The sequence below is a fragment of the Amblyomma mixtum genome, chromosome 8, assembly GCF_055824585.1.
Source record: "Amblyomma mixtum isolate Tamu chromosome 8, ASM5582458v1, whole genome shotgun sequence".
Lineage (NCBI taxonomy): Eukaryota > Metazoa > Arthropoda > Arachnida > Ixodida > Ixodidae > Amblyomma > Amblyomma mixtum.
This window is the reverse complement of record NC_143019.1, coordinates 136,673,169-136,693,049: the sequence shown is the minus strand read 5'-3', so window position 1 is coordinate 136,693,049 and position 19,881 is coordinate 136,673,169. Positions and strand designations below refer to the sequence as shown.

Below are 19,881 nucleotides of genomic sequence, written 5' to 3'. Positions count from 1 at the left end.
ACGTTCCACCCTCCCCCTTTCCTTTGTCCTTTTTTATAGCGCGCAGCGCTGTACTCGTTTCTTTCGACTGCGCTACTTGAAACACTGCACCCGTTGAAATCTTCGTGTGAAGATTTCGTGTGTGTGCTCGGTGAGGTAGCACCGAGCATTAGAATAGTGTTATAAAAGTTGTACGTAAGTGTTACACATTTAATTGTAACTTTGCATTAACATTAAAAATTAACATATAGCGTTATAAGTTATATACGTTCTAAACAAACCTTGTTTTAATATAATAGAGTCGGAACTATAAAACAACATCGCAAGTACATTTCGAGCTCGGATTTCCAGACCTTTTCTCACTGTTCGTAGAGTAAAGATGTTTTTCAACTAGCAGTACCTTGTAACCACATCTCTTAGATAGTACTCGCCATAGATTGCATGAACAGCCCCATTATTTTGTCACAAAACTTTAGTTATTACCCATTCACCACTATCACTCACGGGTCATCCCGTAATAGTGAATATATGACCTTGACGGCATGATGTCCGTTCGGAGGTGAGTGGATACGAGTTGCATGTTGTGCTGTAGTGTAGTGGAGAAGGTGTCGCTCTTGTTGTCGGTTCTTGCAAAGCGTTGTAAGTTGTGTGCCGTCACCACCAGAGTATATCTATAAACGTTGGTCACCACTGGCAGGCCTGCATGCTTGTGCAGGGTTGCTTCATCATTTTCGAGAAAGTTCCCTTTATGTTGTTTGCGTCTTTCAAGAATGTTCGGGGAAGGCTATTCAAACATTTATATGTAACATTACAAAAACGTTAGAAAGTAGATTGAAATATCATTTGAGCATAACAAGAATGTAACATTATCGCAATGTTTCGGTGCTACCTGGGAACGCACCTTTCGCTGACACGCCCTCGTCGAGGATCAGCTCCCTGTAGCGAAGGCAGTTCAACAGCGGCCGGAAGTACTGCGGGTCCCGGTCGAACAGGTACGCCCCCTGCGAGTCCCGGGGCAGGGAGGCTCCGCTGCTGCGCCCCTCGGACCAGAGGCCTGCCAGCAGGGATCGAGGCCCTGCCGAGGAGAGGGTGGCCCTGGCAAGAAGCGAAGAGGATAGTATAATAAATTTCGCGATGTGCTAATTTTAAAACGCCTAATGATATGCTGCTCTGTTGGTCAAAAGAAAAATGGTCCATGATCGCTGTCCGTGTCCTTATACAGTGAGGTGCGTTTTTCTTCTTGTGTTCACTCCTAGCGCTGTTACAGAAGTCCTTTGATTTCATGCATTGCAAATTGTGTGCATCCGTGTTGGGTCTTGTTCTTGACTGTATGTTTGTATAGGGCATGAAATTGCCCGCTTCGCGCAATTTTTATACGCATCCCCCTCAGGGGGCTAGGGGGTGGAGGTGTCATCATCATCATCACCCTGACTACGCCTCCTGCAGAACAAAGGCCTCTCCCATGTCTCTCCAATTAATGCTCTCGTTTGCCAGCTGCAGCCACCGTATCCCCGCAAACTTCTTAATCTCATCCGCCCACCTAACTTTCTGCCGTCCCCTGCTACGCTTGCCTTCTCTTGGAATCCACTCCGTTACCCTTAAGGACCAGCGGTTATCTTGCCTTCGCATTACATGCCTCTGCCCAAGCCCCACTTCTTCCTCTTGATTTCAACTAGGATGTCATTAACCCACGTTTGTTCTCTCACCCACACCGCCCGCTTCAGGTCTCTTAAGGTTGCACCTATCATTTTTCTTTCCGCAGCTCGCTGCGTTGTCTTCAACTTAAGCTGAACCCTCTTTGTTAGCCTCCACGTTTCTGCCCCATCGGTGAGTACCGGTAAGATACACCTGTTGTATACTTTTCTCTTGAGGAATATTGGTAAACTGCCATTCATGATGTGAGACAGAACCTGCCATGTGCGCTCCACCACCCCATTCTTATTCTTCTAGTTATTTCCCTCCCATGATCCGGATCAGCACCCACTATCCACCCTAAGTACACGTATTCCCTTAGCACTTCCAGCACCTGGCTACCAGTTGTGTACGGCTGTTCCCTTGAGAGACTGTTGAACATTACTTTGATCTTATGCATGTTAATTTTAAGACCTACCGTTCCACTCTGCCTGTATAAACACTGATCATGCTTTTCAGCTCATCTCCAGAGTGACTTAGGAACGAAATGTCATCAGCGAATAGTGAATTACTTAGGCAATATTTTTTAATTCTTATCTGCAACTGTTCCCGAACCAGACCTTGGAACACCTCTTGTAAACGGGCGGTGAATAGCAATGGCGAGATCGTGGCTCCATGCCTGGCACCTTTCCTTAATGGAAGTTTACTGATGACTTTATGAAGTGCTATGGTAGCTGTGCAGTCGTTAGAGATCTCTTCCACTATTTTCACAAAAGACTTCTACACCCTGATTCCGCAATGCCTGCATGACAGCTGAGCTTTCCACTGAGTCAAATGCTTTCTCGTAATCAATGAACGCTACATATAGGGGTTGGTTATATCCTCCGCATTCTGAGGTTATATTCTGCGGTTCCACATGAAAGAGAATACGACGGGGCGCTGCCTGGTTACACCCAATGCAAACCTGCGGCATGCTGTTGGGAGGCCGCATAGAGCAACGCGCTTGCAATCGTGAGTGTTTCGCGATGCGAGCTACTGTACCGTTGGATGCTCAAATGCTTACGCAAATCGCCCTCCACGAATGAAATTCTGTCTTTTCTCAGAACGGACGCGAGCTTGCAACACCAGCGGAAGTGTTGGCATTTTCAACGCATGCGTCTCATACAGAGAGTGACGGGCCTAAACGAATACGTAATCGTGCTTGCGTTATTAAGGCCATGGAGGAAGGAAAAAAAGAGGAGAGGCCCTTTCCACACAGCACCCTGGGAGAAAAGTGTGGAGGAAATCACGTGGTTTTTTCTCGATTGGGAGGCCATCTTACTCCGGCAGCTTAGCAACGGCGTCGTAGTTGCTCTTTACAAACCGGGCGATAGCAGACGGCCGCGGCGTAGCATTTGAGGTGCGGCGTAGGCGTGCTTTCCTCAACTGCTCGAGTTTGTTTTTGATCGTGCTCACAGGCTGACGTTGGCGCCGTTCACTCATATCTCAGGTGGAATTCGCTGCAAAACTCTCGTTGTTGCGTGCATTGATTTCAACGTGCTCGGCGACCACGATCGCACGGGCATTTCGTCTACTGCGTCACTGCTCGGAGCCGTCGGGAGACCGCCGCTGCATTCCCGCTGTTCATTCACCAGTGATTCAATACGGCGTGCGCTAGAGCGGTCGTCGGCGCATTGTGCGGACGTTTCGCGTCCTGTACGTGCAGTGTGTGTGTGCCATTCGCGCTCCCGTTTAGATCGGCAGTGAAACCTCGTTGCTACCTATGCGTGTTCTTGCAACGCTCCAGCGATTGTCACTGACGTCGGTATAATTGTCATTTTCGTTTTTCGACGATTGCGCTTGTTTGAGCGGCGGGGGCCATGACATGGGCGGAGAGCGATATTGTAAAGGAAGCAGCTGCGCTCGCTTTGCTCTTAGTATACAGAAACTTTGTTACATGCCCGTTTGAAGCGTGTAACGTTTGAAGCGTCTAGCGAGCTATTTGCCTCTGGGACGTGCCGGGCTCAAGTGTATTCGTTCATATTGTAGCGTGCAACGCGAAATCGAACACCGGAGCACGAAAAACTGCGGCAGTCCCTAAGTGGTCCGAGCGCGCGAGCGAGAGACTTCTTTCTCTTCTAGTGCATGCACTACTTCTGTCTCTTCGAATGCACGTATTAATATCGTGGCCAATTCTGTGCTTTTGGTCACGCGCTATGTTTAGACCGGTTTCCTGTAGCAGGTTTGCAATTGCTTTTCTAGCTGATGTCATGGTCAAGAAGTGCGAAAAAGGCGAAGCTCTAACTGAATTTCGAGGCCTTTTCTCACATGTGTTTATTGTGCCCATGTCCTGTGATAGTGTTATTTGTCGTAAAAAGTACGTGGTGAAATGAGGATCCGCATGGGCGCTGAATTTCATTGATGCTTGTGGTGGTTATTGTGTTCAGGACAGTAAAAACAGCGCTAAATTTTACACAAACCACACAGAAAGACGGACAGCGCCCGTCCTGTTCATCTTTTTGTGTGGTTTGTGTAAAATTTGTGCTGTTTTTACTTTCCTGAACATAGTGTCACACCAACTAGCCCAGCAAAAGGGCCTGAGGTTATGTTGAAGAAAAATAATTTGATGCATTCATTACGTACAACAGATCGACTTTCATTGCCTGTACTGTCGATCACAAGTAAAGTGTACGTGCTACTATGCAGTGACATTACAAGCTAGTATTTCACCAAGTAGAGAAAAGCGGAGCGTACAGCTGCAGCTCTGCACATTAAACATGAAACACAACATTGAAATGAGGCACAACACCACGAAACTTATACTGCAGCCACTGGGGACTCCTAAACTTCTAGAAGTCTGAAAAGCTACGGTCATATATATTATGCACAATACTAGATCTGTGGATGTGAAACATATGCGATGTTCCCATGCTACAAAGGATGAATTTACGGAGGGGGCAGTCACATTTTAAACATATATTTTCTGAAATTTTTTAATTGAGAAAAAGGTGTTCAGAATGGTTGTCCTATGTAGAATTTCAGTCTTTTGGAGGGAAGCGACGCCCCCCCACCCCCATTCATAAATCCTCCCCTGCCGTCTACTATATGCACTTTGGCCCTCTCCGTTTCTGTCGCCTCTATGAATGGCTTTTGGAGTTGTGAATCAAAAGTCATTGTTGGCACTGCCACCATTACAACACATGATACTACATTTTGTGTTCAGGGTTAAGAACTCAAACTTATAAGTATATTTGCCCATCCTCACTGCTCTATGAGAAATCATTCCTTGCATCGCCAGCCGCACGAAAACATGCAATGAAGATAAGTATGGTATTCAACACCAACAAAAAAATACTGCAGAATTTTTCTAATCCTCACTGCTGCAACAGAAGGCACTGTTGACATTGCCAGCTTCCAAAACATACGCAATGGAGGCAGATTGCAACATTCAGGGACAAGAGCTGCAATAAAAGGCAGGTTGAACTCTAAGGTGGGGTGTGGTCATGCATGGCAGCATTGTTCACTGCTGAATCGAAAGCAGACACGTGCACACTTGAGTGACAAAGATTCATTAAAATATTTGTCTTTGCTACTAGCTCATTTCACGGCCTTTACGTTTTTCATATCAGTGGCATGCACTGCTTTGCTGGTTTCGGACTGATGTAGTTGTAGACTTCGCGTTATATTTTGTTTACTTAGTAAATACGCAAAAACATGGAAGCGTTGGTATCAGTTAACACGATTTTTAAGACATACAAATATACATTCTTTTATTTTAAACAATACATATTTCACTGTTCTAGACAGTGAGCTTTATCTAATGCACAATGGCATTCTCGATGGCAATGCAGTTATTATTTTTGCGTTTGATCCCTCCGCAAATTCTATGAGGAGGCCGCGCTGCAACACGAGCCCCACCCCAAACAACATTTCTGGCTACGCCACTGCCAGGGAAGCATATAATCTGCGCCGTCAGAAAAAAAAACGTAGCCAAAAGTGGCGACGGGTACTGCATGTCAAGATGGGTCACCGCAGTAATTGAAAGCGAAGGTCACTTCCCGCGCTTGCAGGAGTTGAGATAAGCATTTTTCCCGGCTGCTACTAATTGTGACCAGGGCCGAGCAGTGGGAGACAGCACGAATACGACGCAGTAACTGGAAGTAGCCCAGTAGCGTGGCTTTTTGGGCTTGTTGGTACATAGTTCCAATACACTGTAGCGCAGCAAAAGACGAGGACACAAGAGCCGAGAGACGAACACCACGAGCGCTAACTTCCAACAGATTTTATTCTCCTGAAGCATCACATTTATACGCCAGAAAACGGTAATCACATGTGCGAACAGTATCAATTCCTCAGAAAAACAAGCTCTTTATCTGAGAGGAGAATGGAAGGTGTGCTTACACACGAGCATCCTGACCTATTTATCTTTTCAGCTTCGATGATTTCGCGCGTTACTCTTTCTCTGCTTTTTACTATTACGACACTTTTATCAAAGAAAGGCTTACAGGTTTTTGACTTGCATGCGAGAATGTGGTCAACCAGCGATCCGCCTTGCCCGTTTCTGACGTTGCGAGCGTGTTCCATTAGGCGCTCGTTCAGACATCTCCCCGTCTGGCCGATATAGTGTTTCCCGCATGACAAGGGAATTTTATACACAACACCTTCATCGCACGTGACGTAGGGCTTCTGGTGCCTAGTTGCGCATCCGCGCGCTTTGTTGGTGTTTGTTTTTCCCAGTTTGCACAACGTTGCAAGTTTTTTCGGCGCCGAGAACACGACGGTTGCATTCGCTCGTTGACCAATTCTTTTCAAATTGTGGGAAATCTTGTGGAGATAAGGTAATACAACAAGGTTTTTTCGTTCACGAGGAACCGGGTTTGGGTGACATTGATTTTCTGGTCTCATTTTCTTAACAAGTTTTTCGGCAACAGAAACTTGAACATGGGAGGGGTACCCGGCATTAGTCAGCCTCTTGGACTGCTCTTGAAAACTATCGGTCATCATGTGCGGACAAGATTTCTGGAGAGCATTTTGAAAACATAAATTGACAATACCTCTTTTTACCAGTTTTGAATGAGCGGAATGATATGGCAGCATCGGCTTGTATGGCAGCATCGGTGTGTAAGCACACCTTCCATTCTCCTCTCAGATAAAGAGCTTGTTTTTCTGAGGAATTGATACTGTTCGCACATGTGATTACCGTTTTCTGGCGTATAAATGTGATGCTTCAGGAGAATAAAATCTGTTGGAAGTTAGCGCTCGTGGTGTTCGTCTCTCGGCTCTTGTGTCCTCGTCTTTTGCTGCGCTACAGTGTATTGGAAGTAGCCGCCTGTCTCACACGGGTATTTCCGCTTTATTGACTTTTCCGCTGACGAACACCAGCATAGGGCACCCTAAACTGGCAAGCAGCCAAGCGCCACTCGCGCGGGGGTCTGTTCCCATGCGGTAGCACGTTCCTTCGTTGGATTTGAAACGCGCGCGCAACGGCGCGGCGGCGAAATGTAAACGGAAGAGCCCGCCGGAGTAAGATGGCGCCGAGCTTGTTTCCGGCTTCACAAAATGTCACGTGACGGCCTGTCCTCTAAATTTTCCTTCCTCCAAGGCAGAAGCCTTCAATGCCTCAAGGTTGTCGACAGAAGGTTGTCAGCAGAGGTGTCACGCTTTTCGGTTGGTCGAAACGGTTATAACGTCAGAGTGCGCCCTCGTTACTTCGGATCCGCAGGAGAGGCCCTTCGTATTCCCAATGCATTGGCAAGAATGTGGCGGAAGTGACGTCAAAATTTAGGCTTAAAAAGTCGGGCCACCAGCAACGTTGTCGTTGTTGCTAAGAAAACTCGGGCCACTAGCAACGGCGTACGGCGTCGTTAGCGTCGTTGTTGCTAGGGGCCCGAGTGTTTCTCGGTGGCGGTGGACGGGCTTTCGGCACGGTGTGTTCGGCCTCGCGTGTTAAAGTCTACATGCTTGGCGTCGTGACGTTACGCACGCATCCAGGATTGCTTTTAAATGCGGCAAATAACCGCTCATTTGATATTTTGTTCGTCAAACTTGGTGTCGTTACGCGGAGCGATCGATGCATTGAAATGAATCTCGCGAAAAGGTGGCACTCCGGAACCGCGCTTCGACACGCGAAGAAGCGTTGATTGTTTTGATCAGCGAACTTTCGCACCTCACCAAACAACACAGAAACATGAAGCCGCTCTCGGCGATGCTGAGCTGCGTTTCGAAGGCCACACGGCGGGTTACGGTAGCCCGAAGAGGATGGTGAGCGTGCAATGTCGTCTTTCTTCGCCTGGCGTCGGAAAGGTTCACCGCACCTGTGCGCCGGTCTGTGTCTAGGTGCGTGTTTGCGGGGAGGGGTGTGTAGGAGTGTAGCGGCGAGCGGCGCGGTTTTTTTTTATACCTTTCTTTTACGAAGTGCTTGCGAGCCGCGCGCGAAACCCGCCCCGTAGCTCGGTGGAGAAGGAAGATAGTGAGGAGAGCAGAGCCAACTTCCGGTTGCGGGGCGGCTTCACAAAATGTGACGTCAGGGCCTCTCCTTAGTTCTTTCCTTCCTCCATGAGGTCAACCCACAGATGCCTGACGCCCCCTCTTGGAGCACATGACAACTAATAAAATAGTTGTCGTCCGCTCCGACAGGGGGCGTAAGGCGTCCGTGGTTGACCACATTACATACATCATAACTAGAGACCGGATTTTAGGCAAATGCCTATCTTTTTCAACGCTTCGTAGGCGCACCATTTTTACATATGAGCACGAATTAGGTGTTGACAATGTGTTTAATACTCTTTTTTTATAGTGCCTATAAATGCCTATTTTGGGTGTCAGTGCCTATAAATGCCTATTTCCGACGTCGGTGCCTAAAAATGCCCTATTTTACAGGAAAGGGGCCTGAAATACGCTGTGGTTTTGCTTTCAGGTTCTGTTTGCTTTCGAATCCATTTCGGTTTTGAGTAGAACACACACGTGGCAACATTAGATGACCTCGTCAGTTGACTGTGGTGAACACTGCACCTACACCAGCTGTGTACACAATACCAACCACGTCAGCCGAAAATATCAAAGCAACCTTTTTCCTATTTTCTGCCATTTTATCGTGGCAGCTTGTTGATGACATTGGCTGTTAAAGTGGTAGTTGACCAGATGGCATCACATTTCGGAAAGTATACGGAGTAAGTTATGGGTTCGTCCAAATAATTCCCAAATGGTTCCAATTGAAACCAACCGTAAAATGTTCCATAAACCTGCTGGAAACAGTTTAACTGATTAAAATTTCCACCTGGGTAACCTGCCTTATTTTCGTTCCTTGTCCCCAGATGGTGCTTGTCTGTTGTCTGCTACTGCTTCCATAGCTGTAACAGTGATTTCTAGATAGATGATGTTTATTTTACCATGGATCCTCGTGAATGTACGTAGGCCCGTGCAGAACTATGATTCATTTCGGCATAATCCGCATCAAGCAGCACTGTGTGTAACATTTTCTAGCATCTCGCATTGATGGTTTCCAGACCCTTTTAATGGCAAGCAACGTGTATGCCTGCAATAAATAAGTTCAATTCCTGTGTGAGCGAAGACCGAACTCATTTGTCAGATACTTTGAATTGACAATGTTTCTTTAAATTTCTGAATACATGGCCTCCTGTTAAAGCGTCCATTGTTTCTACTTTTGTACACGACAAGCGAACTGTTTGTTTCGAGGTATAGACCAGATTTTTGAGCCTCTCCTGGGCGCGGCCATTTTGCACCGACTGGCGCGCCGCGGTGCGGGCGTTTCTTAGGGGACTGCGGGGCTGCGGCAGTTCCGCGGCCGCGCCTGCATATAGCCGCCGGGCGCTAAAAAAACATTGTCGAGCATACTTCCGCTGCGTGGCTGTGTTGCAGGAAGTATTTACGTTATCAAAGCGATAACATTGACGCGTTTTAATGACATTTAGTTTGACATTCAGGTTAATTGTGCCGGCGCTTAGAACGCGCTCGTGCTTAATCGAATTCCGTCTTGGTGCTCCACCGCAAAGAAACTTTTTATTCAATATCAAGAATTAGGTGTGCGGCTAGTATGCAGTTCCAATTCCCATGCACTCTTATTCCTTCCTGCCGGCCATAAAGCCCCCCCCCCCCTTCCACAAACGGCTTTCTTGTCGCCGCGCCAGTTTATCAACAAATTACCGCTGTGAGCTCAACTGAGTCGCAGCGCCAACAGAAAACAAATTTTGTCATGGTTTATGCAACCTGGTGCATAAAAACGTACTTCCGCTTAATTTATAAAAGCTTGAATAGATATGAGCAGCTAATCCAGCTTTCACTAATTCTGAGGTCCGAAGTCGCGTTATTTTATTCAGGAGCTCTCGCCGCGTGTGAGAGCGTTGCGTAGGCGTTTGGCTAAGTGTGGAAAATGTAATGAAATCGCGCATATTTTCCTATGAATAATGTAGATACCGCACCGCTGCGGTGGCTCAGTGGTTACGGCTCTCTGCTCTGGCCCAAAAGACGCGGGTTCGATCCCGGCCGCGGCGGCCGAATTTCGAAGGAGGCGAAATTCTAGAGGCCCGTGTACTGTGCGATGTCAGTGCACGTTAAAGAACCCCAGGTGGTCTAAATTTCCGGAGCCCTTCACTACGGCGTCCCTCATAGCCTGAGTCGCTTTGGGACGTAAAACCTTAATAAACCAAACCAAGCTAAGGTAGATACCAACAGCAGAAAGATACTATAGATAAACCTTTACCCCCCAGATACCTCTGACATGCGTGCGGAAAAAGCAGCTGAAATCGGTAGCGGTCGTGCTTACAATCCTGTGCATGAAATGTTCTTAATGGGAACAAGAGCAAGCTCAGCGCAAGGATGCTGAACACGTACTGGTGATCGAAAACACGCGCTCCGTCGGAACAACCTTCAGTCTGCAGCTCGCCTATCCAGTTACTACTCCACTGAGTCAAGTCAATAGATCTACATTCTGATGCATAATATTATCATAGATGATATCGCACGTAAAAGGCGACAAGAAACGACACGACAGCGCAGAAATCTGCTTCGAAGTGCCGGTTTCCAGTCCGTACACTACCTGGTCGACTACCCTCGGATGTCACGTTAACGAGTAACTGCGCACAAGATAACCGCAGCACTGTCTGGAAGAGGGCAAATGTGAGTAGTGACGCACAGCACACACCCTCATACGTTAGCTGATGGAGCACAAAACGGCAGAAGCGAACACGTAAACATGCGTTCTATGCGCGGCGCCGGCGCGACCCGCAGTCCCTCGGGCCGCGCGCGCCGACAGATGGCGACTGGCGTCGAGAGTAGGCGCGCGTCCGCAGCCTGCGTGCGAGGGTAAAAAAATCTGGTCTATACCAAAGTGTTTTAAAAGGGTTGGCAACCGTCCCTTTTCCTCTGCTGAAGCATGTGTATTGTACGAAAAGTTGCGCGACAGCCTTAACAAAAAAACGTCTTCTAATGCTCGCACCTTCCTTAAGGTCCCAAATCATTCCTACTGTGTTTTTGTTTTATTTTATGGCAGATATTGCGCGCTGAAGTTCCGAACTGTATACACTTTTGATGTGCCTATTTTTCTCCGTTAGGTGCCTAAAATGCAATTTTAGTCGCCTATTTATGGCGCCTAAAACGTGCTTTTTAGTGCCTAAAAATCCGGCCTCTACTCATAACTGTGAACGGAGCCATGGATACAACCGAACTCACCAAAGCAGAGAGAGAGTCGGGCTAAAGAAGCAGTCAAAGTGTGTATAGTAGAATACAGCTTTAAAAAACAGCAGTGGCTAACACTGGGCCGTGGTCGGCAGCGTCTTGTATTACTCCGCTGGCCAATCGCGACTGTAAACGCAGTCAGCGTTTTAATGTTTCACTATATTAGACACAGACCTTTGGGCTAGTTGGTTCATACACTTTGATACATACACTTTGATACAATCCATGTATCAAAGTTCTAGAAATCATAATTTTTTTCTTGTAATAAAAATTTTTGTTTCCGTAACGAAAAACGTTTAAGCAGCGGACTACGTTTTCGTCGTGGAGGAATTCTGTGCGGGGAGGCTGAATGTGGGCGGAGCTTCACTGCAGACTTAAGTTGTATCCGACTATAGTTGTAATGTGTAGTCAGAGTGTGTAGTCAAATAAACCCCTAGCACAGCACAAACAGTCTCGCAGCCAATGCCAAACAGTGCGCCAGAAAAGGCTTTCGCCTTGCAGCACTTGAGAGAGCCAAAGTGCCGCCTGAATTTTTTTTTCTGAATAAGCGCTGACGTAACAAACGGAAACCAACACAGTGGCCTCGGCAAAGTGGCAAAAGTTTGTCGCGGACATCGCCTTTCGCGCGGTGAGCGCTGAAAGTTTGAAAAACGTGTTCGGGAAATGCAAAATAAGCACAGATGCAAGACACAAAGCGAATTCGCAAGTTCGAAAACTGTTGCTCACCAGATGAAAAACACCAAAAGAACGTATCACGCAATATGGGTCGAAACCTGCGTAAGATAAAAAGTGCGCCCGGTTCACCTGTTTTGTGAGGTCAGAGAAGAGTCGCTGTCTGAAGTACAGACTGTAATAGACTGTAGAATGTCTGTAGACTGCAGTTAGAGATTTGTAACCGGCCGTTTGTAACAGCCATATCAGTTTATAGAATTTCCAAAACTCGATTACCCTCACCGCTGTGGCTCGACAAAAATTGGCTGCATAGTGCCAAAATACATGCGCTTTCGAGAAGCATGCTGGCAAAGCAACCCTTTCAGTGCACGTAATTAGTCGAAGTACCCAAACATTGTCGAGCCATAGATGCGAAGGTAATCGCGCTTTGGAAATTCTAAAAACTGGTATGGCTATTGCAAACGGCCGGCTACAAATCACGAATTGTAGTCAGGTGCCTAGCTGTAATACTTAAAATGTTCATATTAAAATTTAGTTGATCACATACTAGTTTACACGATTCACTTGTATTTTGACGTCCACCAGTACTGGTGTAACTGTGCCGCAAAAAGCCTCCCTTTACCTCGAAAACGTTATTTTTAAAAATTAGTGATCACCCTCTCTGAAACACCTCTATATGCAGCCTCTCTGACTCCTAAATTTAATATTTCTTTTCTTTAGTGCGATTATTTCTTCGCAAAGTTTGCTGCGCTTTTTTCTGGACACCACAGTAAACCATTAAACTTCGTTGAAACATTTTTTTAGTCCAACAACAAAAACAATAGGCAGAAACCGCGCACTATTGTTTGTAGTCGCAGAAATCTTTCGGCGCGAGGTGAAAAAAAAATTCATGACGCAGAAAAGGTGTTCTGCAAAGAGCGCGCGAAATGGGCTGTCCAGGGAAGCAGGCTTATTAGGAGAAACCATAAAGTAAATACCGTATTTTCCGGTGTATAAGACGCGGCTTTTTTTGAAAAATTTTGCTGGTGCGTCCTATACACGGGTGCGTCTTATATGCGAATTTTTCGTTTTTTTTTGCGAGTTCAGAAGTTACTCACGTTCATGTTCAAGCTTTTCCGCCGAAAAAATATCACTACCAATAACGCGATTGTAACACGGTTAATACTTCAATACCGGGACGGCAGTGCGCAACTTTTTTAGGTGAACTTTATCATGAAACGGCGGGGATGACGACTTCCGGAATCACAAACATATGGTTGTTTCAGAGACCCCAAACAAAAGTAATGCGAAATGCCAAAAGTTGGCGACAATCGCGCTTCTCGCCATTGTCAAGAAAAGCTGAGACAAGCCGGCGTTCTTTTTTAGTCAACCTTTGCAACATTGCTCCGTAGTGCGAAGAGAATGTTTCAGCAGCGTTGCTCCAGAAACGGGCGAACTTTTTGATAGCGAATCTGAAGATGAAGACTTTGAAGGTTTTAAGTCAAAATAAAATGTTGTTATGGACCTAAGGAGAGTTCTTTCGTTTTCTTTCTTTTTTGCTAAAACATGGGCGGCTATGGCGCGAGTGTTGCATTTTTCGGTCACTTAGCGTTACTTAACAACTTCTCACAGGTACGGTGCATTTCGCAATGGTCGCGCAAGTGTGTTTAATTAAGCCTCGCTAGCATAACTGGGTAAATTGGGGTGCGTCTTATACACGGGTGCGTCTTATATACCAACTTTTTCAATGACAGCCTGCATTTATGGCGGGTGCGTCTTATACAAGGGTGCGTCTTATACACAGGAAAATACGGTAGTAACAAACACACATGAAAATTCAATAAGCCGGTTTGCTATTTTGTTTTATTGTGGGCTTCGCTGAAAATGAAGCGGCAAGAACCTCTCCTACCTCTGAAAACATAGAAGGAAGGTCAGAGTGCAAAACCGTGGGACGCTTCCGCTACTGTATCTGAGAGTCACTTTTCCCCAGAACCGGAACCGACCGCCAACTCCACCCCCAAGACCCCACCACCGACCCCCAAGAGTGTTCTAACTCGAAAGAACGGTGCCGGTATTCATCAGTCACGAGAGTCCCCTTCATTGAGGCTGCCAAAGACGGGCACGGGTGAAAAACTTGAAAAAGGGCATGTAATGCAGGGATGCTCCTTGCTGACGGAAAACAGGCGGTGCATGGATCATCAACCCGGTTAGCAGTCCAAAGCATCTAAGCTTGGTGAAAAAGCCGCGAATCATGGCGCCTCGGGACTGCACAAACATGCTGAAAACGATTAAAGCAAGTCGCAGAGAATTTTAGAGATCATAAATTAGGCTGCAAAAAATTGGCTGGAGGTTTTTGCAGGTGGACACCACCGCCACGTACCCCAAAGCGTGATTGAGGTGTCCACTGACCCAGGGAGGGAGCCAGTTTTGCGCGTCTTAAAATTTTTATCGTCAGTGCCAATATGCCCAATGTACGCCGGCTCCCTGTGGTCCAATGCCGCGATTCTGCATCAGTGTTGTCAACATCAGCGCGTATTGCTCTAGTGTCGTGTTTCTGCCACAATGCTGTCCACGCCAACCATGCCGCGAACATCTCTCCCTCACTACCTCCACACAGCTCAATGCGTGAATATTAGTTTGAACGTAGTATTAGTTGAAACAGATGAAGGGCAATGCGCAGCGTGTGTAGCAGTTTAACGCGGGGTTTGATCGGATGCGGCGAGAGCCTAGTGCCCAGCGAAGCTTAGCTGCTCGCGCCGCCGCGGGTTCGAATTCCAGTCGGCGCAATATATATTTTAAGGCGAAAGCCTTTAATGCCTCATACTGTGGTGACCAAGGAATGTTGGCAAGTGTGTCCGCGTTTCGACGTCACTACTTTAAAGAAAAACTGTGTCCAGGCTGGTAATCGACCCAGGGCCTCTGGCATTTTAAGAGGAGACGCTACCACTGCGACACGAAGGCTCAGGGTTTGAGCATGAATAAAGGCGCATCTAATGAATGCATGGGTTTCATAAATGAAATAAAGAGACTAACAATTAAAAATAAGCAAATAAAAATAAAAAAGAAACAAAAATAAAAACAAATTAAAAATGAAATGTGAGAATGTGAGCTAAATGTGAGCCAAAGTGCCCCCTGAATTTGTATACATTTATTTATGGTTGGCCAAGGTCACGCTCAAGGTCTAGCTTCAAACAAACCGGTGAGCCGGTTTGGCCCCGAGAAGTAGTGCTTTCGCACCTAAAGTGCTGACGATCAGACTAAGGTGATGATGAAAAACATGGCTGTGGCATCCTGCTTTATTTTCGCTACAGTACAAACTGGAGATCCCTGCTGAGTACGTTTCCTATTGTGAATGCTGAATTCGAACGTTGTGGCTCAGAGGAAGACCTGAAAATGCGCATTACCTTTACAAGCGGAATTCGGCTGACTGGCTGGAAGAATAGGGGGCGGCGCTCAAACTCAAGAACTGTTAAAATGGTATTAACCTCTATGTTAACAACTATGCATGCTATTAGTACATATAACACGATACGTGTTGATCGCATATATGAATTTAGATTACTGCAGGTTATATATTTTTCTACGTCTGGTGCTAAAAACTTTCTAGAAAATCTCGGGACTTTGGGCTACAGAAGTATAAATATTAAAACTCGGAACACTGATGTATTTGAAATACCACACTTCAAAACAAACTATAAGCTACAATCATTGGCTCATAATTTACCTTACGTACTAAACAAATATAAACACACAGCTGATATAAACACACAAGAAGCTGATGACTTAGTTTGTGCATATATAATTGAGAACTGCTAATCTATAAGTACCATTGTAACTTGCACTTTTCTCTTTTGCCTTATGTATTCTTATGTTTCGTGCTATTGTACTGATTGTCCTAATTTTTGTATGTATTATAGTTTAATATGTAATGTGAAAGTGTTGTTTCTATCTCTTTTTCTTTACTGTAACGATTTTTCACTGTACTGTACCTTACTGTACCTTTCATGTGTTAAAACATAAACTTGCTTTTTTTTTCCTCTCTTCACGTTCGCTACTGCCATGTAATGGTCCCCTCCTTGTCAAGCTGTGTGCACAGCTTTTAGCCCAGGGTGACCAACCAGATTTTTCTGGTGAATAAATTGCTTTGATTTTATTTGATTTCCACGTTCAGGAAGTTTTCCCACATGGCCGACGAGTGCACCGATATCAATGGACAACAAATCCTGAGTTGCTGCTTGCACTCTCTTGATGCCAACCAACGGATGCGTTCCTGTACGTCCAAGTTATCTGTGACGCATCGGCTCCTTCTGTAACCACGCATATCCTGAACAAGTTGAGCTCATCTGAACTCAACCAAGACAGCTTCTAGTTCATTTTATGGGGCTGCGAACTCCTCTGGTCGGCACGAAGGGAGTACAGGCATTACTTAAGGCAGGAATGGAACCCTCATCTCTGTCACACCCTCTACATAGGTCACTTACTCCAGCTTGCCCTTGTGCGCGCGGCAGTGTAGTCGAAGTAATGAAAATGACTATTAATCTAGTCTCGTCACTCTACTTTTTCTTCAGTAGAACTCCTATACGTCCGAGTGTCCTTGAAAAAGAAGGGAAGATGCTGTCGAACTGAAGCTGAAACTGGTGCAGCCAGGCAAAACTCGGTCGCTTCCTCATGAGCGATCATTGGCAGTGATCTTGAACGTCTTAGGGCCACCAATACTCACCTTAGCAAGCATTTACGAAGATGGTGCTGACATGAGCAGTGAAGGTGGTGGACTGTTGACATAGCTATACGTTCAGAAAAAAAAACAACTGCTGATATTATACGCCTTGATCGCTTCCTGAGTGCGCTGACGTCGACAGACTATGCCATCCAAGCAACTACAACGACAGCGGTGGATCTTTGTCCAGTGATTGAGGCAACTACGGAGGCAATATCGGAGCTTTCTGCGGAAGCAGTGCTCAAACAAGTACGAACTTCAGCAGAGAAGCTTCTTGAGAATGGCACTTTCATTGAGGTGAAGCAACCTGACGCGTCAGTCAAGCAAGTACAAAGACCTAATTCTCGACAACCTTCGCCAGGGACTTTGCGACCTCGTCAAAAACCGTACGATCTTTCTGCGCATGTCTGTCGCAAGAGCAAAAGAAAGTAGACCGGAGGGAAGCCCTTCCAGCCTGCCGTACGACGAAGAACATGGAAGATGCGGAGTGGAATACCTTCCGACGACTGGAAGAGGATTTGACCTTTCCATCTTCGCTTTTTGTTGTTCCCCACTTTGTGTTTCCAGAGTTGAAAGATATCGTCGGTCGTCTTACGTTACTACCGACCACCGCAGCCATCGTGCAGCATTCTTTTCCGGCCCCCAACCTCGTTTTTTAATAAAAAAGAACCCTCTAACCACCTGAACGAGCTGCTGAGCATCACCACTGAAAGTCCCGAAGTGCCAGACGCCCGAGTTGCCACTGCCGATGATCGGCGCGTTCTAATGAATTTTATCGCGAAAGTGGTGGGATGGTACGGCAAGAAACCCAAGCGGATGGAACTTTTGGGAACATAGCTGAAAATGCGCGCATATATTTGTGCTGGCTTAGTTCTGTTAGTAGGAAGCGCTCAGATGCTCCCGTTTTGGTATATGTTTCTTTTACTACTTTAAATGCTGAGTGAATGGTCGGGATGTGGTAAATTCTTGTGCTTGCACAGGGCCGTCCACTCTTGAGTTTTCGACGTCCTGCTGCAGAGCATGCCGTATCAACTGAGAGGACATAGTAGTAGCGCTTAAAAAAACAAGGACGACAGGGTAGAGAAAGACAGCACAGGCGCTAGACATCAACTGACTTTATTCTCGAGAACAACAACGAATTTATAGGCGACAATCAGGAGCATAAAAAATCAACATTTGAATCGCATGCGTGATGGCACTTCCCGATACAAGAACCTCAAATCTTTAGTGCACAGATAAACATTCGGTTTGCTCACGCAGGTTTGCCGTTCCGAGTGAATGAGAAAGGCTTCCAATACTTCCCGCTCTTTCTGATCTGCACTGACATAAATCACACGTGTCTGCTCAAGCAAAGGGGTACATTTTTTGTCATCATGTTTACAACGTTTGCAATGTGCCGCCAAGTGTCCCGGACCTGATATCGCAGCTGCCAAATTGTTATGCTCCATGAGGCGAACATTGATGCAACGGCCGGTTTGGCCGATGTAGCACTTTCCGCAAGATAGCGGAATCCGGTAGACCACATTGGTCCTGCAGGCCATAAACGGTTTCCCATGCTTGATGGGGCATGACCGCTTTCTGTTGCAGTCATCATTCACCACTCTGCAATGTTTCCCGAGTTTGTTGGGTGCAGTAAGCACTACCCTGATATTGCCTTTCGAGGCCACCTTTTTAAGGCGGTGAGTAAACTGGTGAACATAGGGATGTGCAACGCATCTTGCCCGTTCGTGAGCTTGTCGCTCAGTCGTCAGCTTATGGTCCCCAGCTTTTATCTTCTGTATCAGACACTCGGCGACCGATGCCACCAGTTCCACAGGAAAACCTGCATTAGTCAGGCGACCCGCCTGCGTTTCAACGCCCTCAAGCATCTTGTGCGAGCAAGACTTGCCACATTTTGCACGTTTGCCACATGTACCAGCCAAGGTCCAAAAAAGCAATTTTGAATTTTGATTCGGCCCACTCCAAATCGGTAAAAAGAGGCATTGCTAAGACATGCCTTCTTGCTGCTTTAGAAAAGTCTTGCTCGCACAAGATGCTTGAGGGCGTTGAAAAGCAGGCGGGTCGCCTGACTAATGCAGGTTTTCCTGTGGAACTGGTTGCATCGGTCGCCGAGTGTCTGATACAGAAGATAAAAGCTGGTGACCATAAGCTGACGACTGAGCGACAAGCTCACGAACGGGCAAGATGCGTTGCACTGCCCTATGTTCACCAGTTTACTCACCGCCTTAAAAATGTGGCCTCGAAAGGCAATATCAGGGTAGTGCTTACTGCACCCAACAAACTCGGGAAACTTTGCAGAGTGGTGAATGATGACTGCAACAGAAAGCGGTCATGCCCCATCAAGCATGGGAAACCGTTTATGGCCTGCAGGACCAATGTGGTCTACCGGATTCCGCTATCTTGCGGAAAGTGCTACATCGGCCAAACCGGCCGTTGCATCAATGTTCGCCTCATGGAGCATAACAATTTGGCAGCTGCGATATCAGGTCCGGGACACTTGGCGGCACATTGCAAACGTTGTAAACATGATGACAAAAAATGTACCCCTTTGCTTGAGCAGACACGTGTGATTTATGTCAGTGCAGATTAGAAAGAGCGGGAAGTATTGGAAGCCTTTCTCATTCACTCGGAACGGCAAACCTGCGTGAGCAAACCGAATGTTTATCTGTGCACTAAAGATTTGAGGTTCTTGTATCGGGAAGTGCCGTCACGCATGCGATTCAAATGTTGATTTTTTATGTTCCTGATTGTCGCCTATAAATTCGTTGTTGTTCTCGAGAATAAAGTCAGTTGATGTCTAGCGCCTGTGCTGTCTTTCTCTACCCTGTCGTCCTTGTTTTTTTAAGCGCTACTACTATGTCCTCTCAATCTAAACACCAACTAGCCCAGCTTTCTGCCTTAAACGTATCAACTGGACATGATACCTGCTGGGAAGAGGCTTCCGTCATTGCCAAGGAGAGGGACGGGCTTTTACGCCAGTATCTCGAGTCTCTGCTGATACAGACGAAGGGACAGACGCTTAATCGCAACGGTGGCAATCTGCCGCCTGCGTATGCTAGATGCCTCGGACGATTATTGAAACGTTATTAAGCAGCGCTCTTCGAGCGAAGTCTTCAGTGAACAAGGCTTCCGTCAACGGAAGCCGAAACGTCTACATTTTTTGACCCAAACCTTTGGTCGGCGTTTTCCTTTTTTGGTACTAATAATGACACTGCTACCCGACCAGACGA

At 46.5% G+C, this 19,881-nt stretch overlaps 1 protein-coding gene across 1 annotated transcript in view; it reads right to left on the bottom strand.

Annotated features, from left to right (window-relative positions):
• The window catches only part of LOC149334576 (BTB/POZ domain-containing protein KCTD9-like), a 58,004-nt gene that overhangs the window by 13,283 nt on the left and 24,840 nt on the right, over window positions 1–19,881 (bottom strand). The window contains exon 5 of the mRNA XM_089557955.1: window positions 881–1,074. Within this exon, the coding sequence (XP_089414081.1) occupies window positions 881–1,074 (194 nt within the window). The remainder of the gene's footprint in view (window positions 1–880; window positions 1,075–19,881) is intronic.